The sequence below is a fragment of the Pseudorca crassidens genome, chromosome 10, assembly GCF_039906515.1.
Source record: "Pseudorca crassidens isolate mPseCra1 chromosome 10, mPseCra1.hap1, whole genome shotgun sequence".
Lineage (NCBI taxonomy): Eukaryota > Metazoa > Chordata > Mammalia > Artiodactyla > Delphinidae > Pseudorca > Pseudorca crassidens.
The window spans coordinates 25,638,980-25,660,355 of NC_090305.1; the positions used below are offsets into that span (position 1 = coordinate 25,638,980).

The 21,376-nt window shown below is 42.8% G+C and overlaps 1 protein-coding gene and 1 pseudogene across 1 annotated transcript; both read left to right on the forward strand.

The window, feature by feature from the left end:
* Nucleotides 1-282: 282 nt before the first annotated feature.
* Nucleotides 283-9,538, forward strand: LOC137231880 (glutathione S-transferase A2-like; annotated as a pseudogene).
* On the forward strand, nt 9,400-20,781 carry LOC137231879 (glutathione S-transferase A2). Its single transcript, XM_067752692.1, has 7 exons — nt 9,400-9,553; nt 12,026-12,139; nt 14,222-14,273; nt 15,265-15,397; nt 17,063-17,204; nt 19,409-19,540; nt 20,403-20,781. Exons 2-7 carry the CDS (start codon nt 12,053-12,055, stop codon nt 20,526-20,528), a joined length of 672 nt encoding a protein of 223 aa, XP_067608793.1. The 5' UTR covers nt 9,400-9,553; nt 12,026-12,052; the 3' UTR covers nt 20,529-20,781.
* Nucleotides 20,782-21,376: the final 595 nt, after the last annotated feature.

Consider the following 21,376-nt stretch of genomic DNA (forward strand, 5'->3'; position numbering starts at 1 on the left):
GCCCCTCACAGGCCTAAGGTGACAGCTGTGTAAGAACAAAGCTTCTCTGTTTATGTCCTCAGAGTGAGGACAGATGCAATCTGAGACTTGGTTTGGTGCAATTTCACAATGATGCCCACTGATAGGTGAGAATTTGGTCCAAGGAAGAACCATGTGGGACCCCTCCAATGCCGCCATGAAGCAGGCAGACACTACCCCTTCTGCTCGAACATACGTTATAAAGTGCAGTTTGCTTCTGTGGTCTGATTCATCCAGCTTCACGGTAACTGAGGGACTGCTATCATGGCAGGAAAGCCCAAGCTTCACTATGTCAACGCATGAGGCAGGATGGTGGCCATCCGGTGGCTCCTGGCTGCAGCTGGAGTGGAGATAGGTCCTCCTAACTTGGATCTAAATTGACTATCAAAGTGCTTTTCTCGTATAAGCTAGGAGACTTCCACACTTGGGGAGCTGGGGATGATTTTTCATTACATAAAAATAGCTGCACATTAGAAAAGAAATGGACTGATTTGACCAAATGAATACGTAAATAATCTTGCCTATGGAAGAGCAGGAAAACAATTTTTTTTTCAATTTTAAAGGAAACAAAAGAAACATCAACTAATCCAATTGCGTGAACCTTATTTGGATTTCATTTCAACAAACTGTAAATATTATTTGTGACACATACAACAAGTGGAAACTTGATGGTTGATTGAGCATTAGTTATTAAAGAACTATTGTTAATATTTTAGGTGTGATTTTAGGTTTATTATTGTGTTTATGTTCAAAATAGTTCTTACGTTTTAGAAATATGCATCAAGTATATAAGGATGAAATGATATGCTATCTAGGATCTTCCATTTTTACAAGAAGGGGAGGGTGGATGGGCATATAGATGACACAAGATTGGCTTGAGTTGATCATTATTAAAGATGTAGGAAGGATATGAGAACCACTGTACTTTTATTTTTGTACATGCTAGAAATTTCCACAATAAAAGGATGAATGTATATAATATTAGAAAATAAATGTAGTTAAAGTTGATATAATCACAAATATGGGAATGAGCCAGCTGTAACGAACCATCTGTTAAAGATTTAATACGTTCACGAAGCAATGATTTGGGGGGAGGGCACCTCTAGTACCAGGCTCTGTACTAAGTTCTGGGGATACAGAAATGAATGAGACAGACACAGTCCTTGCCCTCAGGCAGCTTACACTCTAGTGAGGATGCAGACAAGGAAGTGGGGGATTAAAAGAGGGGTGGGAGCCTCTAGGAGGACACCCAAGCATTTTTACAGTGTTAAAATGCCATATTCCCTGGAGCACATGTGGGACTCTGTTGAGTGCTTCCCTCTAGAGGTATCCCTGAGAAAAGCACATCTTAACTCAGGTCAGAAGGACACAGCAACTCTGGGCTGGTTTCCTGGGAGAGGGAGTCATGGACAGACTCCAGAGATCTGGTCCCTCAGGGGAGAGCAAGCAGTAAAGGAGGGTTTCAGGTGAGGTGTTGTCCTGCAAAGGGAACCTCCAGTGTGCTCTTAGCCTCCCAACAGCGTGTTTACCTAAGCCTCGGAACCTCCAGTGTGCTCTCTTGGCCTCCCAACAGCATGTTTACCTAAGCCTCGGGATTACACTTTGTCGATTGCTTCACGAATGCACAGGACGTTAGCCTTGTCCGTTATCAAGTTCATGAAGAAACAAGTAAATAAAAATGCAAACAGTGCCAGTTTAGGTTGTTTAATTTCTATAAATCAGCAACCACAGTTTTCGTTGTGGTCCAGCTTTGGGGTTCAAGGATGTGTTCAGAGCCCCCAGGCAGGATGAGTTCAGCACAGGAGGCTGAAGTAGGGGGGGATTTTGAGAGGATCCCAGGCCTCCTTTTCTTCAGCCCAGCCTGACAGAGGAGGGTGTGGGACAAGGCTTACCAGAGGCTCTTGGTCAGGACTTCTGGGTTCTCTGGGCCCAGAGGCAGATCCTCACAACCCCATCTCCGTCGGTCTCACAAGCAACATCACACCAGCAAGTCCCATCCTACCTCGGCCACCCTCCCACAGTGACCACCCACCATCCCTTATGTTGTCTAGAACTGGGTGCTTTATAAATTGTTGCCCACACACCTCACTGTCTGTATAATCTGACCCTATGGGATCACGTAGAGCCACAATAAACTGTTTAGCAAGTTAGAAATGCCCAGTTCCCAAACTTTTCACCATCAAGACCCCTTTTCAAAATATAAAGTGAATGGAGGGAGGTAATATACAGCAGAGGCCCCTGGTGGCAGCATCTTGGGGGTCAGTGGCCCCATGGGTACCCCTTGCTGGGGGACACCCAATACTCTGTCCTGATCTCACAGGGAGAGAAAGTCTTTCCAGAGATATTAAAACTCCATAACTAGAAGAACTTCCCAGTCCCTTCCCACCAGTGATATCCCCCTCCCAAATCACTACCTAATCACTGACAGAGGTGGAGGCAGGGTGGAGGTGAATGGAACTTGCAAAATAAGCAGTTACGTGCTGCAACCCCTGCTTTTATCTTGGTGGCTCTAATCCAGATTTCCAGGTGGCCATGATCACTGTCTTCTGTGTGATCATCCTGCCAAACTCAGAAATCCTACAGCCTCCATAGTCTGCACCAGACAGAGGCCAAGCTGTGGAATGAAATAACAAAAATGCTATGGAATGCATGCTCAGTAATGCTGTGGAATGAAATCATAAAAAGTCACTATTTCTGCTTTCCAGTTTGAAGAGATATTTACGGAAACTTCAGAAGACTTGGATAAGTTAAGAAATGGTAAGACCAAGAAACTAAATTCCTCTGATGGGAGGATCGAGTACAAGTCATAAGTTGAGGTCTGAACCCCAGCAATGCCATGTGTGTGCATGGTGGGAGTGGGGTCAGTGGAGAGGGAGAAGCATGGTTAAAGGTAAGGAGTGGGGCTTCTTGAGCAGGTCTTGCAGCTCACTCAGGACTAGGAAGGGCTGGAACTCTGAGTATTTGCTAAAGGAGCCGGCCCGGGCGGTGCCCTGTGAATGCCCTCTCTGTGCACTCCCTGCCTTTCTGCACCGCGAGTGACTGTATCAGTCCAGGATGCCACACAGCCCTCCCACCCAAGGAAAACAAATGCATTAGAAAGAAGAGGGGAGAAACAGGCCCAGCAGTTGCCTTGAATTCTTTTCTCTGGCAAGTTTGACAAGGTAACATCCTAGCAGTATTGCGGAATTGGTGAGCAGGGAAAGGGTCCTCCACGTAGAAATCTCTCAAAACCTGCCTTATATGACGTGAGACTTACCTGAGAACTTCCCATTTGAAATGGCAACCTACTGCAGCTTCTTCCAACTTCTTTCTAAAATATCCGTGAAGACAAATTGACACAGAATTAAAAGGGACCTCCCATGTATCTGAATGGGAAATTAAAAGAGAAATGAAATAATAAGTTCAAAAGTAAAAGGCAGATTGATAGGAAAAAGAAGGACTATAGCAAGCTAAAACCAAATGCCATCCTGCTTAAGCGTTCCAGATCATTTTAGTGTTTCATTTTATATCTGCGGTTATTTCAACATCTTTTCATCCTAGAAGGGTGTAATTCATCAAATGCTTCACTCTATTTCTTTTCTTCTTTCCAAAGAAGGGAGTTTGATGTTCCAGCAAGTGCCCATGGTTGAAATTGATGGGATGAAGCTGGTGCAGACCAGAGCCATTCTCAGCTACATTGCCACCAAATACGACCTCTATGGGAAAGACATGAAAGAGAGAGCCCTGTACGGTACTTTTTCTGTTCTTTCATCAATGATTAATAGGAACGATCTAGGTCCTTCCCTGAGTGATCAGGATGTGCTCACACGGATCATGACCGACAGCCGTATAGACCTTAGTGGGTATAACTGAGTACAGCAGAGACCTCTGAGGATGAGGGAAGAGTGGAACTTGGAGTGGAATCAAGAGCTTATGAAAGAGGATGTGGTCCATGGATATAGTACAGTGACAGAGGTTTCCAAACGCAGGTGAACTATAAAGCCAGGAGGATGCTGGAACCATGACCTCAGGAGCTCAGGCTGGACACCCACCAACAGCTAGAGACAAGGGACAAAGTGTTTGAGTGTCTAGAGGATAAAGACTGGAAAGGGAAGGATCTAAAGGAATTGATTCTTAAGTTTCAGAAATTTTAGGATGATGACCAGGAACCTAATTTATCAGTCCTTTATATGGACTGGCCACTTGACAGAGTAAACAAAGGCTGGTCCTCTAGATGCCAGGATTATCTGCAACATTTTACTGTAAGTCTGAAGCAGCCAGATTTATTCAATACAAGCATATTTGAGGGAAATTTGTTCTCTGTTGTGATGGGGCCACATGACTGATACTAAAATCATGTACTGAACTGTGAACAGTTACTCAGAAAGTTAAACATACAGTTACCATATGACTCAGCAATCCCACTTCTAAGTATATACCCAGGAGAGTCAAAAATACATCCACACTAAAACTTGTACACAAAAGTGCACAGCAATGTTGTTCATAATATTCAAAAAATGGAAGCAAACAAAATGTCCAACAACTGACGAATTGATGAACAAAGGATGTTACATCCATACAATGGAATATTTTTAGCCATGAACAAGAGTAAAGTACCAATACATGTGACAACATGAATGAACTCTGAAAAGTACTAAATGAAAAACACTGGACACAAAAGGCCGCATACTGTATGATTCCAAATGTATGAAATGTCCAGATGTTCAAATCCATAGAAATAGAAAGTAGTTGAGTGGTTACCTGGGGCTGGAATGTGGAGGAATTGGAGAGTGACTGTCAAGGGTACTGGATTTCCTTTTCGATAAAATGATAAAAATAATGTTCTGGAATTAGAATGTGGTGATGGTTTCAGGATGATAGTACAATTTAAAGGATGAAAATGATACCATGTGAATATATTTCAATAAAGTTTTACTTTAAAAAACTCCTATAGGAAGCCCTGTTTGGAACAAAAACAAAAAATCACCCGGAATATACATTGTTGAAACTGTGTGAAGATTTGCACTATTTCACAATATATTTTGTTTTTTTTTAAAGATTTACTTATTACTTATTTATTTATTTTATTTTATTTTTTGGCTGCATCAGGTCTTAGTTGTGCCACACAGGATCTTACGTTGTGACGTGCAGGTTTTCTCTCTCTAGTTGTGGCGCACAGGTTCCAGAGTGGTGCGCTCTGTAGTTTGTGGTATGCAGGCTCTCTAGTTGTGGCGCTAGGGCTTAGTTGCCCCTCCACATGTGGGATCTTAGTTCCCTGACCACGGATCAAACCGCGCCCTCTGCATTGTGAGGCGGATTCTTTACCACTGAACCGCCAGGGAAGTCCCCTGACAATATATTTTGGGTGGAGTCTTGAGAAATGCAAACAAGGCCAGAGCCAGGCAACCGTATGTGGAGACAGTTGTGGAGTCATGTTCTGTGGGAAATAGTTGGAGGAACTACTGATATTGGGCATCTAAATGGTCCTGGTGGTGTAACAGGATGGGACAGGGAGAGGGATGTGACTGGGACCGTGGTGCCAGGACTCTCTCTGGACATGACTGAGGTGGTACTAACGCAACACACTGTGCACAGAACACACCACAACAGACATGGCAAACCCTATGTGTGGTCTCAGTGGTTACCTGTAGTGATTCACCCATTTCTCTCTTGCCTCTGACTCTGGATGGTTCACCGGTGTGCTTTGTCCCTATATTTGATTTGTGTATAACCAAAATATTAGACATATGTCTACCTTAATGGCTTTGTTCTAGAATGAAATGTTAAAATTAGTAAAACTCATAACTGAATGACTGACATAGAAAAATGCACCCAGTGGAGGAGAATTACTTTTATCACCTCCTGATGTCCCACTCTTATCCATTCTTAAACTATAAAATCTAAGGCAGGAGACATTTGACAATTTGGTCATTTTGTTTTTCAGGATTGATATGTATTCAGAAGGTGTGACAGATTTGGGTGAGATGATCATGCTTTTGCCAGTGAACCCACCTGATCAAAAGGATGTCAAGATGACGCTGATCCAAGAAAGAACAACAAACCGCTACCTCCCTGCATTTGAAAAAGTAAGTGGACTGTTTAGTGTTTTTGGCACTGAGATCAGAGGACCAAGAAAAATAGTGCCTGGCATTGCAGGGGCATTGACCTTCACCTCTGTGAGTATTTCTGAATACTAATGTAACATCCTGATTCTCAAGGTATTTTATAAAAATCGACTATGAGGAAGAATTGTACCAGTTTTACCCAAGTTCTAATTTTTCAGCAAAATTTTGATTTACTTAGACCCAGTCTGGAATTCTCTACTTGATTGAATTTCGTGGTTGTACTTAGAGCTTGGGCTGAGAGCCACACTGGAGCCTGGAGTAGATGGATCCTGCAGAACACAGTGCAGGGCCTTTGCTCCAAGAGGAGCACAATGACAGCAATGCATCAGAAAATATTCTGGTAGCATGTGTAGGGGGACATGAGACCAGCTGCCCTTCAGAAGAATGTGGTACTGTTTCAGGGATGAATGAGATGTTTCTAAATAGAGATGGGGGCAGTGGGGTGGGGAGGAAGAGACAGAGGAAAAGCTGTTCAGGAAAAAATAATCTACAAATTTTGAGGACATGGCTCTCAGAATTTTGAAGAAAATCATACAAAACCAAGGAAATGATGTTCCATCATTATACCTAGTATATATCTTAGTTAATGTTTCTCTTTGAAGGTAAGAGGAGAACATTTCAAGATCAAAACTACCTGAAATCACGTGAAACAAAAATCATGAACCAAAAAAAAATGACTTAAAGACTTACATATAAATAAAAAGATTAACATCAACACCCACATCTTTATAAAGCATAGGGTCATTCTTTCATTTATTCAGCAAATGCTAATTCATTGCTTGCATGTCCAGCCATGATATTCAAGGAGTGAAGAATTTAACAGTAATCACAGAGCACACCCTCCTGGCCCTTGTGGTGCTGAGGGTTTATGGAACCTTCACATGGTGATAAGCTCTTCAGTGATTGCAGTTTGAGTCCAGCTATACTTTGAAAACAAAGGGCCCCATGACAACATAAGTAAAAATTATATATTACAAAATACGTTTATTGTTTGTTTGGCTGTACTGCGCGGCTTGCAGGATCTTAGTTCCCAAACCAGGGATCGAACCTGTGCCCCCTGCAGTGGAAGCATGGAGTCCTAACCACTGAACTACCAGGGAATTCCCTATTACAGAATACGTTTTGATGTTATTATATTCTTTTCCAAATAATTATCCATTTGTCCATACTTCTATATGTATACATAAGCTGAAAGTGTATTTGCCAAAACGTTATTATCTTTAGTTGGTGGTGCTGTGTGTGTTTTTTCTCTTTGTACTTTATGATTTCCAGATTGGTGGAATATTTTAATAAATATCACATATTTCCCTAACATATTATTATAAAAAGTTTCATACATGCAGAAAAGTTTAAAGATGTATAAAATGAACTCATATGAACCCACCACGTGGATACCAAAAAGCTTTGTTTTCCATTATCCTATGTCATTATCTCTCCATTCTTGTTCTGTCAATCAAATGTATTATTTTGGATAGATTTCAAAGTGACTTTAAGTCATCAGGGAAGTTCATTCCCAGACATTACAGCATGTGGATCGTACCATGCTGCAAGTTAGGAGCGCAAGCATGGAGTGCAAGTTAGGAGTCAGGGAGACGGGAGTTCAAGTTGATCCAGGTTTATTTCAGGTCCCAGAGAGAGAGACCAGGAAACCAGGAAGCAGAAAAGAGGAGAAATGTAGACTCTGAAATGGTTTTCTCAGGGTTGAAGAAGACTGTCCAGAAGTTGGAGTCACCACCCAAGGGAGAAAGATGAGAGAGATATGAAGGGCCATGTCATGAAGCCCAGGGCTGCACACTTTAGGGTGTGGGGCAACAGAAACACTGTGCAGACGGTGCTAAGCCCTTGGCCCAGGGGAAGAAGCAAGTAAGTCAGCCAGAGTGAGGTGGGCCCAGGACAAGGAAATGGTGGCCGGGCTTCCACGGAGGATGAGGAGGGAACACCAGGAACCCACTTGGCCTGTCTTACTGATTCAGGGGGAGCAGAAGCCTTCTTTATTAAGAAGCCTCCTCAATGAAAAGCCCAAGTAGCCCCCACTCGCCACAACTAGAGAAAGCCCGCCTGCAGCGACGAAGACCCAACACAGCAAAAAAACAAAACAAAACATGTCACGTTTATGGCAACACTATTTAAAAAAGCGAAGACATGGTAGCAACCTAAATGTCCATCAACAGATGAATGGATAAAGAAGATGTGGTACATATACACAACAGAATATTACTCAGCCATGAAAATGAACAAGATGGGGCCATTTGTAGAGACATGGATGGACCTATAGACTGTCATACAGAGTGAGTAGGTCAGAAAGAGAAAAACAAATATATATTAACGCATATATGTGGAATCTAGAAAAATGGTACAGATGAACCTGTTTGCAAGGCAGAAATAGAGAGACACAGATGTAGAGAACAAACTTGTGGACACCAAAGAGGGGAAAGGGAGGGTGGGATGAATTGGGAGATTGGGATTGACATATATACACTAATATATATAAAATAGGTAACTAATGAGAACCTGCTGCAGGGAGGGAACTCCACTTCGCTGCACAGTAGAAAGTAACACAGCATTGTAAAACATCTATACCCCAATAAAAAAATAAATAAATAAAATAAAATTTATTATGTAAAAAAATGAAATAATGCCATTTGCAGCAACATGGATGGACCCAGAGATTATCATATTAAGTAAAGTAAGTCAGACAGAGAAAGACAAATGTCATATGATAATATATTGCTTATATGTGGGATCTAAAAAGGAAAAAAAAAGGATACAAATGAACTTATTTACAAAACAGAAATAGACCCACAGACCTAGAAAAAAAAAAAAACTTATGGTTACCAAAGGGGAAATGTTGGGGAGGGATAAATTAGGAGTTTGGGAGTAACATATACACACTGCTATATATAAAATAGATAACCAACAAGGATGTACTGTATAACACAGGGAACTCTTCTCAATATTTTGTAGTGACTTACAAGGGAAAAGAATCTGAGAAAGAATATATATGTATATATATGTAAATATGCATAACTGAATCACTTTGCTGTACACCTGAAACCAATACAACATTGTAAATTAACTTCAATTAAAAAAGAAAAAAAAAGTTTAAAAAAAAACGGAAGGAAAAAAAAGCCATACTTCAATATTTCACTCACTGGCAGAAAGGGTCCAATCAATCTGAAATTTTGTATTTAATTGCCAACCTTGAAAAGATATTAACCAGTTGTATCATGATAAGGGAATGACTCATCATTTTTCTTTTTTTAAATCTAGCATGGAACCAGTGGCCCTGAATGCTGTGGGAGGGGCTTTTCCCTAACCCGACTCTCCCGGCTTCAGAGAGGAGGAGTTCAGTCAACTGTAACAACAGCTTATAAACACATGTGGACTTGGCTTTGAGGTGCTGAGCCAAGTGGGAGACAGACTTTCATAAGGTACGTACTGATTTTATACATCTGTATAGTGTGCTCATAGCACAAGAAAAACTGTTTTATACTCACATTGTGCCTTCTTGCTGTGCTTAGGGGACAATTTTAGTCCATTGCTCTTGGATACATCGTTACAGAAATGTAAAAATGAAGAATTTAGAAACTTAGGCATGAGAATTTAGATCTGAGAAAAATTAATGATACGAGGAGAAAAAAGAATGATAGCATTTTAAACAATCGGAGAATATGACCAGTGTGTGAGAGAGTGTAGGTGTTTATGCTGGGGTCACTTTCTCTGTAGAAGTAGTCAGTTCACAACAAGTGCAAATTGTGATGCTGTAATACTGTGTGGGCTGTGAAAAATCAAAATTAAGATTCATTAAAATGGGAATAAGTCTGAATGTCAACAGAAAATTAGAGTGGGCTGTGGCAATTCCCCTTCTCTCTCTGGGATTTAAGCAACTCATGGCAAACCTCCAAAGGAAGTCTTGATGGGAAAACTAGATAATACGGGAGCAGAGAATTAGCTTTTAAAAAATATAGAAATCCACCTGGCTAGAAGGTACAAGTCATTCAAATTGGAATGTAGGCGTGAACAATGTGCTGTTATAAGTATTAATGTTGGGGGGAAAAAACAAAGGCCTTAGACAGGAGAGGTTCGGTGAGATCCCGTGGAAGTCCTAGAGCTGTCCAGGGCAGGATGAATTCACGGGAGAATTATAGTATCTGAGACTGAAAAGAGAAGATATGGATACAGCAATGACGAGAAGCACTTTGCAAGATGCTACAGACAGCAGCATTCGGATTGCATGACACGTGGGGTAGAGTCATTAACTTGGAGGCTGAGATGCAGTGGAGCTGAGGCCACCTGGGCAGGTGGGCAGCAACCTCTGCTTTCTCAGCCTACAGCCGTTCCCCTTGCTCTGCCCTGCTTGGCTAAGAGAATCATGGTTCTTGGGTAGAACCAATAAAGTGAAGTCACTGATGGGCCCTTTATGCGCTGTCAGTTGTCTACAAACCTGTTTTTCTGACTAGATTTAAACCCCTTTAGGCGGCCACCACATCAGGCTCCTATCGTGTTCCCCAGCAGCCATCATTTCTTAGCACAGGAAACTGCCCAATGAGTCTTAGTTGAGGAAGTTTGAAGGAAACTTGTTAAGAGAAGGAAATACGTTTATACGTCAACCAGAAACAAGGTGTTCAAGAAGGATCAGAGAAATGTCTGCATTTCCAGGGAAGAAACAGGAGGTAGGAGACAAGGGATCTTTTCCATCAAGTGTTGACAGTGAGACCCTGAGCTTCTGCTCTAAAAAGCAGTGGGTGGAACCCACTGCCATGGCTGGAACGCATGCAAAGGGGCTGGGGGACCAGCAGATTCTGGAGTTGTCCAGATCAGGGAGTGAGTGGGGCTGGGGCCAGGCCTGAGGGGAAAGGCAGGTGGGGTGCATGGTTCAGGGGCAGAACCAGGGGTTAGCTGCGGTCCTGGGGTTTCGAAAGGCTGTGTTCAGTGCTGTGCCAGACTGCACTGAATCTTTGCCAGAAACTTCCTGAATTCCAGGTTAACTAATCAGTGAACATCACTCATCTTTCACACAAGCCAAATAAAAAGGGAGCCATTGTATAACTTGGCTGAAAAAAGTCTGGATATGTATAAAGTCTCATTCCTACTGGAGCTATGGGTCAAGAGGTAGGTAGGTAGATAGATAGATGTAGATAGACAGACAGATACAGACAGAAGAAAGAAAACGCGTGGGCTATCTGGTGTGCTCAGAGACTCGCCTGTCTCTCAGGAAATGAGAGCAGGAGGGAAATTGGATTTCCTGGTCCCTATTATGAATTTTTTATACCTTATCTAGTTTTCTCAACCATCCTCACTAATAGATATAACTATATAACTATATAACTATATAACTATATATATATATTTTTTTTTTTTTTTTTTTGCGGTACACGGGCGTCTCACTGTTGTGGCCTCTCCCGTTGCGGAGCACAGGCTCCGGACGCGCAGGCTCAGCGGCCATGGCTCACGGGCCCAGCTGCTCCGCGGCATGTGGGATCTTCCCGGACCAGGGCACGAACCCGTGTCCCCTGCATCAGCAGGCGGACTCTCAACCACTGCGCCACCAGGGAAGCCCATTAGGAGGTTTTTAATAAATACTAGTTCTCTAGTTGTTCTGCTCCCAAACCCCCAGCCATGCATCCTCACCACAGACTCACCTCTTAGCCTGCCAAGACAATCAGATTTTACCCAATGGAGACTGGACAATGGTTTGTTGCAATTTCCCACAGTTGGCTATCGGGGGTGGGAATTTGGGCCAAGGCAGTCATGCCAGGGACTCTTCCGACTCTGTGACAAAGGAGGCCAATACTTCTTCAGCATTGTTGGTGCTGTTCAGTCATATATCATAAAGTACATCTTGCTTCTGTGGTTTTATTCTTTGTTCATTCATTTACTCATTCATTCATTCATCCATGAAGGTTTAGAGAAACCAGGAGACTGCCATCATGGCGGGGAAACCCAAGCTTCACTACTTCAATGGACGGGGCAGAATGGAGGCCATCCGGTGGCTCCTGGCTGCAGCTGGAGTAGAGGTAGGTCCTGAGTTTGTTCATCTGAAGTTGAATCTAAATTAACTGTATCAAAGTACTTTTCTTACATAAGCTAGGGGACTTTTCATACTAAATGACCTGTTAAGAGTTCTGCATTAAAACAAATCTGTCAGTTATTTAAGAGATAAACAGATTTGTCCTAATATGTTATTAAAATGTCTTCTTATTAGAGAGAATAAACAGAGTAAATTTAAGAAACTAATCACATCGTGTGGGCCTAATTTGGATTTTGATTTTTAAAATTATAAAATATTATTTATGACATTTATATAGCTGTCAAAAACATGAACGTTAAATATCAGTTGATATTTAGTAAACTTTGTAAATGTGTTAGGTGCTATAATGTATTGTGTTTATTTTTAATAGTTTTAATGTTTTAGAAATATACACTGAACTATTTAAAGTTGAAATAGAAGATATCTGGGATCTCTTTCAAATTATTACGAAGGGGAGAGGGGGTAGGCATATAGATAACTCACAGCTGGGTTGAGCTGATAATTATTGAAGCTAGTTGATGGGTACAAGGAGGATTATGATAATTTGCTGTTCATTTTTCTGTATGCTACAAATGTCCATAACAAAAAGACAAAAATATACATATTAGAAAATAAATGTAATTAAAGTTAAAACATAAACCAGAAATACAGAGAGAGGCGGATTGTAACAAACTCTCTGTTAGATTTAATGCATTCACTCAGCAATGAATTCGTTGGGCACCTTGAAATGCTAGGTTCCCTGCCAGGTCGTGGAGATATGGGGGTGAACTAGACAGACACAGTCCCTGCCCTCAGGCAGCTTACACTCTAGTGAGGATGCAGACAAGTAAGTGGGTGATTAAAGGAGGGGTGGGAGCATCTAGGAGGACACACAAGCACTTTAAAGTGTTAAAATGACGTATTCTCAGGATCAAGTGTGGGACTCTGTTGAGTGCTTCCCTCTAGAGGTGTCTCTGAGAAAAGCACTTCTCAGCCCAGGTCAGAGGGACACAGCAACTCTGAGCGGGATTCCTGGGGAGGGAGTCATGGACAGACTCTGGAGACTTGGTCCCTGAGGGGGAGAGCAAGCAGTAAAGGAGGGTTTCAGGTGAGGTGGCATCCTGCAAAGGGAACCTCTAGTGTGCTCTCTTAGCCTCCTAACAGCATGTTTACCTAAGCCCCTGTGTTCAGAGCCCCTGGGCAGGATGAGTTCACCACCAGAAGGTGAAGTAGGGGGAGATGCTGAGAGCATCCCAGGCCTCCTCTTGTCCAGCCCAGCCTGACTGAGGAGGGTGTGAGACAAGGCTTACCAGAGGCTCTTGGTCGGGACTTCTGGGTTCTCTGGGCCCAGAGGCAGATCCTCACAACCCCATCTCCGTCGGTCTCACAAGCAACAGCCCACCAGCAAGTCCCATCCTACCTCAGCCACCCTCCCACACTGACCACCCACCACCCCCTATGTTATCTAGAACTGGGTGCTTTATAAATTGTTGCCCACACACCTCACTGTCTGTATAGTCTGACCCTATGGGATCATGTAGAGCCACAATAAACTGTTTAGCAAGTTAGAAATGCCCAGTTCCCAAACTTTTCACCATCAAGACCCCTTTTCAAAATATAAAGTGAATGGAGGGAGGTAATATACAGCAGAGGCCCCTGGTGGCAGCATCTTGGGGGTCAGTGGCCCCATGGGTACTGCGTGCTGGGGGACACTCAATACCTTGTCCTGATTTCACAAGGAGAGAAGGGCTTTCCAGAGATATTAAAACTCCATAACTAGAAGGACTTCTCAGTCCCTTCCCTCCAGTGATTTCCCCCTTCCAAATCACAACCTAATGATTGACAGAGGTGGAGACGGTGTGGAGGTGAATTGAATCTGCAAAATAAGCAATTACGTGCTGCAACCCATGCTTTTATCTTGGTGGCTCTAATCCAGATTTCTAGGTGGCCATGAGCATCGTCCTCTGTGTACCCTGCCAAACTCGGAAATCTTAGCTTCTCCATAGTATGCACCCGACATTGGTCATTCAAGCTCAATAATGTTATGGAATGAAATAACAAAAACTCATTGACTGTTTCTGCTTTCCAGTTTGAAGAGATATTTATAAAAACTCCAGGAGACTTGGATAAGTTAAGAAATGGTAAGACCAAGAAACTAAATTCCTCTGATGGGAGGATCGAGTACAAGTCATAAGTTGAGGTTTGAACCCCAGCAATGCCATGTGTGTGCATGGTGGGAGTGGGGTCAGTGGAGAGGGAGAAGCATGGTTAAAGGTAAGGGGTGGGGCTTCTTGAGCAGGTCTTGCAGCTCACTCAGGACTAGGAAGGGCTGGAACTCTGAGTATTTGCTAAAGGAGCCGGCCCGGGCGGTGCCCTGTGAATGCCCTCTCTGTGCACTCCCTGCCTTTCTGCACCGTGAGTGACTGTATCAGTCCAGGATGCCACACAGCCCTCCCACCCAAGGAAAACAAATGCATTAGAAAGAAGAGGGGAGAAACAGGCCCAGCAGTTGCCTTGAATTCTTTTCTCTGACAGGTTTGACATGGTAATATCCTAGCAATATTGCAGACTCAAATAACCAGGTGGTGTTGAATTAGTTCGAAGTCGAGGTGAACGTGTGAGGAGGGAGATAAAGAGCAAGGACCAGCATCAGTGGAGTTGGGAAAACAGGCCTGTCCTGCACACCATCCAGTGGTGGGATTTGAAGGGCGTACAAAACACTCTATGTAGGAGTCTCTCTTAGAACTGGCCTCAATGCCATGAACCCCATGAGACTTACTTTGAGAATTTCCCTTTTGACTTGGCAACTGGCTGGTGGAACTTCTCCTACATCCTTCTTAAAAATCCATGAAGACAAATCAAACACATAAAATAAAGGGACATACCATGCTCTGAATGGGAAATAAAAAGTTAACTGAAATAATAGATTGAAAAGAAAAAGGCAAATTGATAAGCAAAAGGATTACAGGAAGCTAAAAGGTATTTCCATTGAAATTTTACCAGGTAAGATTTTTGTTTCCTTTTATGTCTTCAGTCATTTCAACAAAAATTTTGATACATAAAATGTTTCAGTTTACCTTGACAGTATGATTCATCCAACATTTCACTCTATTTCTTTTCTTGTTTCCAAAGAAGGGAGTTTGATGTTCCAGCAAGTGCCCATGGTTGAAATTGATGGGATGAAGCTGGTGCAGACCAGAGCCATTCTCAACTACATTGCCACCAAATACAACCTCTATGGGAAAGACATGAAAGAGAGAGCCCTGTACGGTATTTTTTCTGTTCTTTCATTAATGATTAATAAGAACAATCTAGGTCCTTCCCTGAGTGAGCAGGATGTGTTCACAGGGATCGGACAAGGGACAAACTGTCTGAGTGTCTAGAGGATAAAACCTCAGAAGGTAAGTATCTAGACAAGGTGATTCTCCAGTTTGAGAAATTATAAGAATGATAACCAGGAACCTAATTTATCAGCCCTTTATATGGACTGGCCACTTGACAAGGGTTTGCAGAGACGGAGCCCACGATGCCAGGGTTATCTGGAACATTTTAATATCAGTTTGTAGCAGGCAGATTGATTCAATACAGCCATATTTGGGGGGGTCTCCTCTGTGTTGTGATGGGACCCCATGATTGAATCATGGAATGTGGCAGTTACTCAAAAAGTTAAACATAGAGTTACCATACAACTCAGCAATCCACTACTAGGAATATACTCAAGAGAATTAAAAATATTAAAAATACAACCACACTAAAACTTGTACACAAAAGTTCATAGCACTATTGTTTGTAATATTCAAAAAGTGGAAACAACGAAATGTCCATGAATGGATGAACAAAGGCAGGCACATCCGTACAGTGGAATGCTGTTTGGCCATGAAAAGGAATGGAGTCCTGATCCGTGTTACAACATGGATGAACCTTGAAAACATTCTCTTACAGAAAGAAACCAGACACAAATGATGCATATTGTATGATTCCGTTTGTTTGGCATGTGCAGAACATTGCTATCCATAAAACCAAAAGCAGTTTAGTGTTTGCCAGAAGCTGGAGGGAGGGAAGAACACGGAATGCCTGAAAAAGCACTCAGCGTCTCTTTTGCAAGTGATGAAAATATTTTGGAATTAGAGTATGATGATGGTACAGGATGCTGTGACTTTACAAAGAAAAATCACACAATTTTACACTTGAAAAGGGTGATATTCTGGTATGGGAATTATATTTCAATAAAGCTTCCATTTAAAAAGACTATTGTAGGAAACCATGTTTGGAAGAAAAACAGCAAAGTTACCTGGAATATATACTGTAGGAACGAAATGAAGAAACGCACGATTTCGGGGGATATTTTGGGTGGAGTCTTGAGAAATGCAAACAAGGCCAGAGTTGGGCAACAATATGTGAAGAGGGTTGTGGAACCATATTCTATGGGAAGTAACTGGAGGAAGTGCTGGTTGGGCATCTAAAGGGTCCTGGTAGTGTAACAGGATGGGACAGGGAGAGGGACATGGCTAGGTCCGTGGTGCCAGGACTCTCTCTGGACATGACTGAGGTGTTACTAATTCATCACACTAACTGTGCACAGAACACACCACAGCAGAGATGGCAAACCCTAGGCATGGTCTCAGTGGTTACCTGCAGTGATTCCACCCGTTTCTCTCACGCCTGTGACTCTGGACAGGTCACTGATATGCTCTGTCCCTACATTTGGTCATGTATATAACAAAAATATTAGACATATATCTTCCTCGATGGCTTGCTCTAGAATGAAATGTTAAATTTAAGAAAAATCATAACTAAATGACTGACATAGAAAAATGCACCCAGTGGGGGTGATTTACTCTGCCACCTCCTGACGCCCCATCCTTACCCATTCTAAACTGTAAAATCTAACGCAGGAGACATTTGACAATTCGGTCATTTTGTCTTTCAGGATTGATATGTATGCAGAGGGTGTGGCAGATCTGGGTGAAATGATCATGCATTTGCCACTGTGCCCACCTGATCAGAAAGATGCCAAGACGACCCAGATCAAAGAGAGTATAACAAACCGTTATCTTCCTGCATTTGAAAAAGTGAGTGGACTGTTCAGCGTTTTTGGCACTGGGATCAAAGCACAAAGAAAAATAGTGCTTGGCATTGCAGGGGCATTGACCTTCACCTCTGCGAGCCTTTCTGAATACTAATGTAGCACCCTGACTCTAGGGCATTTTATAAAAATTGACTATGAGGAAGAATTGTACCCAAGTTTTACCCAAGTTATAATTTTTCAGCAATTTTTTTTTTTTTTTTGGCGGTACGCGGGCCTCTCACTGTTGTGGCCTCTCCCGTTGTGGAGCACAGGGTCCGGAAGCGCAGGCTCAGTGGCCATGGCTCACGGGCCCAGCCGCTCTGCGGCATGTGGGGTCTTCCCGGACCGGGGCATGAACCCATGTCCCCTGCATCAGCAGGTGGACTCTCAACCACTGCACCACCAGGGAAGCCCGTCAGCAAAATTTTGATTTACTCAGACCCAATCTGGAATTCTTATACTTAGAGCTTGGACTATGGAAACTCTGAGAGCCACACTAGAGCCTGGAGTACATGGATCCTGCAGAACACAGTGCAGGGGCTTTGATCCAAGAGGAGCACAATGACAGCAATGCATCAGAAAATATTCTGGTACCATGTGTAGGGAGATACGAGACCCTACCCATCAGGAGAATGTGGTACTGTTTGGGGGATGGATGAGATGTATCTAAACAGAGATGGGGGCAGAGTGGTGGAGAGGAAGAATCAGAAGAAAAGTTGTTCAGGGAAAAATAATCTACAAAGTTTGGGGACATGGCTCTCAGACTTTTGAAGAAAATCATACAAAACCAGGAAAATAATGTTCCATCATTATATGTAGTATATATCTTAGTTAATGTTTCTCTTTGAAGGTAAGAGGAGAACACCTCAAGATCCAAACTACCTGAAATCATGCTAAACAAGAATCATGAACTGAAAAAAAAATGATCGTAAGAGATGCAGAAGGCTAACATAAAAATAAAAAGCTTAACCAACACCCTCATCTTTATAAAGTTTAAATCATTCTTTCATTTCACAAGTATTAATTCATTGCTTATGTGTCAGGTCCTAGTTAAGGAGTGAATAATAGTAATCAGAAACTACATTCTTCTGGCTTTATGGTGCTCAAAGTTTAGGCACATTCACATGGTGGAAACCCCTATAGTCATTGCAGTTTAAGTACATCTGTGTTTTGAAATCAAAGACCCCCATGATAACATCAATGAAAAATGTATATTACAAAATAGCATTTGATGTCTTACTATGTTCTTTAATTTTTAGCTATACTTCTATGTTCATACATAGTCTGGTAGGATATTTGCCAAAATGTTATTATCTTTACTTGGTGGTGATATGTGTGTTTTTGCCTCTATGATTTTCATATTGTTGCAATATTTTAAGTAAGCATCATATATTTTTTCCAATATTTTATTATGAAAAATTCAACCATAGAAAAGTTGAAAGAGATGTACAATCAACTCATACATACCCACCACCTAGAATCAAAAATTAGTATTTTGTTATTATGTTTGCTTCATCATGTATCTCCCTATCCTTTTCTCCTCTGATCAAACATATTATTTTGGGGGGTGTTTCAAAGTAAGTTGCAAACATTAAGTGCAATCACCCCTAGACAGTTCAGCATGCAAATTATAATATATTCCACAGTGTTATTGACAGAGACAGGTGGAATAGGAGTCAGAGTCGATTTTGTCAGGGAGATGGGAATTCAGGTTGACCCAGGTTTATTTCAGGTTCCAGAGGGAGAGACCAGGAAATGAGGAGAGCAGACAAGAGGAGAGAAGAAATACAGACTCTGCAATAATTTGCTTAGGGTGGCAGAAAGCTGTCATGAAGGTGGAATCACTGCCCAAGGTGGGGGAGGGGAGAGAGAGAGATGGATGAAAGGCCGCATCATGAAGTTCAGAGCTGCATGCTTTAGGGTGTGAGGTCAACAGAAACACGGTGTATATAGTGGAAGCAAGTAAGGCAGCCACAGCGAGGTGGGAACAGGAAAAGAAAATGGTGTCCTGGCTTCCGCTGAGGTTGAGGAGGGAACAGCAGGGACCCACCTGGCCCGTCTCACTGATCCAGGGGCAGCAGAAGGTCTGAAGGTCCACACCCACCCAGTGAGGCACAGAGGGGGAAGTGGGGCAGGGGAGACAGAGGAAGAGCATTGGGCCCAGCCTGCCCGGGCCTGTGTTCCTGATCTGACCCCTCCATTCGCCAGGTGTTGAAGGGTCATGGACAAGACTATCTTGTGGGCAACAAGCTGAGCAGGGCTGACATCCACCTGGTTGAACTTCTCTACTACGTGGAAGAGCTGGACCCCAGCCTTTTGGCCAACTTCCCTCTGCTGAAGGTGAGCTCTCTCACAGCCTTTGGGGGGAGCCCACATCTCCCACCTCGGCATCTGCTCTCTGGACCCTGGGACTGTGATGCTAGGGTCCCTGACACTGTCCAGGCCTCACTGCCCCCAGGTCTCCACAGTTCACTCCAAGGCCTTGGTCTGGGGCATGGAAAGAATCTGGTCACGCCAAAGACATTGGAGATGGTCGCTGCCCCAAGGAGAATGACTTGCCTTTTCCCAGGAGAGAGACCCAGGACTTAGCGCCTCTCTCTGCCCCGGTTCCATTTCAGTCTCTTTCTTCATTTCCCCTTTGCTTCCCTCCCTCCCAGGTGTGTCCTCCTCTTTCTTTACGTGAGTCTGTCTGCGCAGGTCTGCCACCATCTCATTTCTTCCCCTCAGCTCCTGTTCCTTCTCTTCCAAGTTCATTTCTCTCTCCCCATCTCTCCCTCTCTCCGAGGGCAGATTGGTTCTTACTGGCCCCATTGTCTACCTTTCATGTTTTCTGTCTTCAGTTCCAGCCCAATTCCCCTATACCTTCCTGTCTTGATATCTTGGAGCCTTTATCTGTGTTGTCGTGTGAGACACGTTACTCTTCCTCGTATCGCAAGACAGGGTGAGTCTGCAGAATTTACGTGTAGGAAGAACATGAGGAAGACTTGAGCTGAGTGAAGTCTTAAACTAAGACATCTCTGGGGAAAACGTTATTATGCTTTTATCTTCCTGCCTCACTAGGTGTCTGTGTCCAGCCTCATCCTGGTGCTGATGGAGGGGCCTCGGCTGGCCCTTTTCTGGGAGGGTCTCAGAGTCCCTGGTTTGTGCTCACGACGGGGCTGGTCTTTGGCTGCACTCTGAGCTGTGCTCTTGTGCGTTGCAGGCCCTGAAAACCAGAGTCAGCAATCTCCCTGCCGTGAAGAAGTTTTTGCAGCCTGGCAGCCAGAGGAAGCCCCCCATGGATGAGAAAAATTTGGAAGAAGCAAAGAAGATTTTCAGGATGCAATAAAGCGGGCGTGGCTGCCCAGAACACAGGGGAAAACTTCAGGAGATGGAAGTTTTCCAACAGTGAAGTGCTTTACCTATACGTAGATCCTGGCTACTGTGAAGCTAATGAATATTCCAAAGTAGAAGGGCTCATTTAATTAGAATGCAGATTCAGCTGCAGAGCAATCCATTTTGTTTTGATCACATACGAAATCATGATCTCCGCCTAGAATGTGCCTGGGACTTAAACATAAATAAAGGGAGAGAAAGTGTCATGGGCTCTGATCTGTTCAAAAAATTGTCATACACCAACTATCATAGTCAGAAAGAGTTAAGTAGAAATTGTCATCTGGTATTCTTGGTGACACAAAGATAGTCTTTTTTGAATTTTGCTGCCTTTCTGACCCACAACCTAAAAACTTTTCTTCTCTTTTTTTTTCAGAGGACCTTTTTCCTTCAGGTAATCAAACTTTTTTCCTATTCAGTTATGGAACTAATATTTATTTTATATCTAATATGGAACATTCTGTGCTCCAGGAGCTCAGTAACTAAGGATAAATAAGCCAGATATAGTCCCTGTCCTCAAGGAGGTTACACTAGTGAGAAAAACAACAAAATGGGTAATTCTAATCCAGAATCATGCTAGCCTTGTGTATCATGCTCCTACAGATGCTGTAACAAATGACAACAAGTATAGTGGTTAACACAATGGAAATGTATTCCCTCACAGTTCTGTAGGCTCTTCGTGTGAAATCAAGGTGTGACAGGGTCATACCCTCTCTGAAGGCTTTAGAGACGATCCTTCCTTGCCTCTTCCTAGCTTCTTTTTTTAAAAATTTATTTATTTATTCATTTATTTAATTTTTGGCT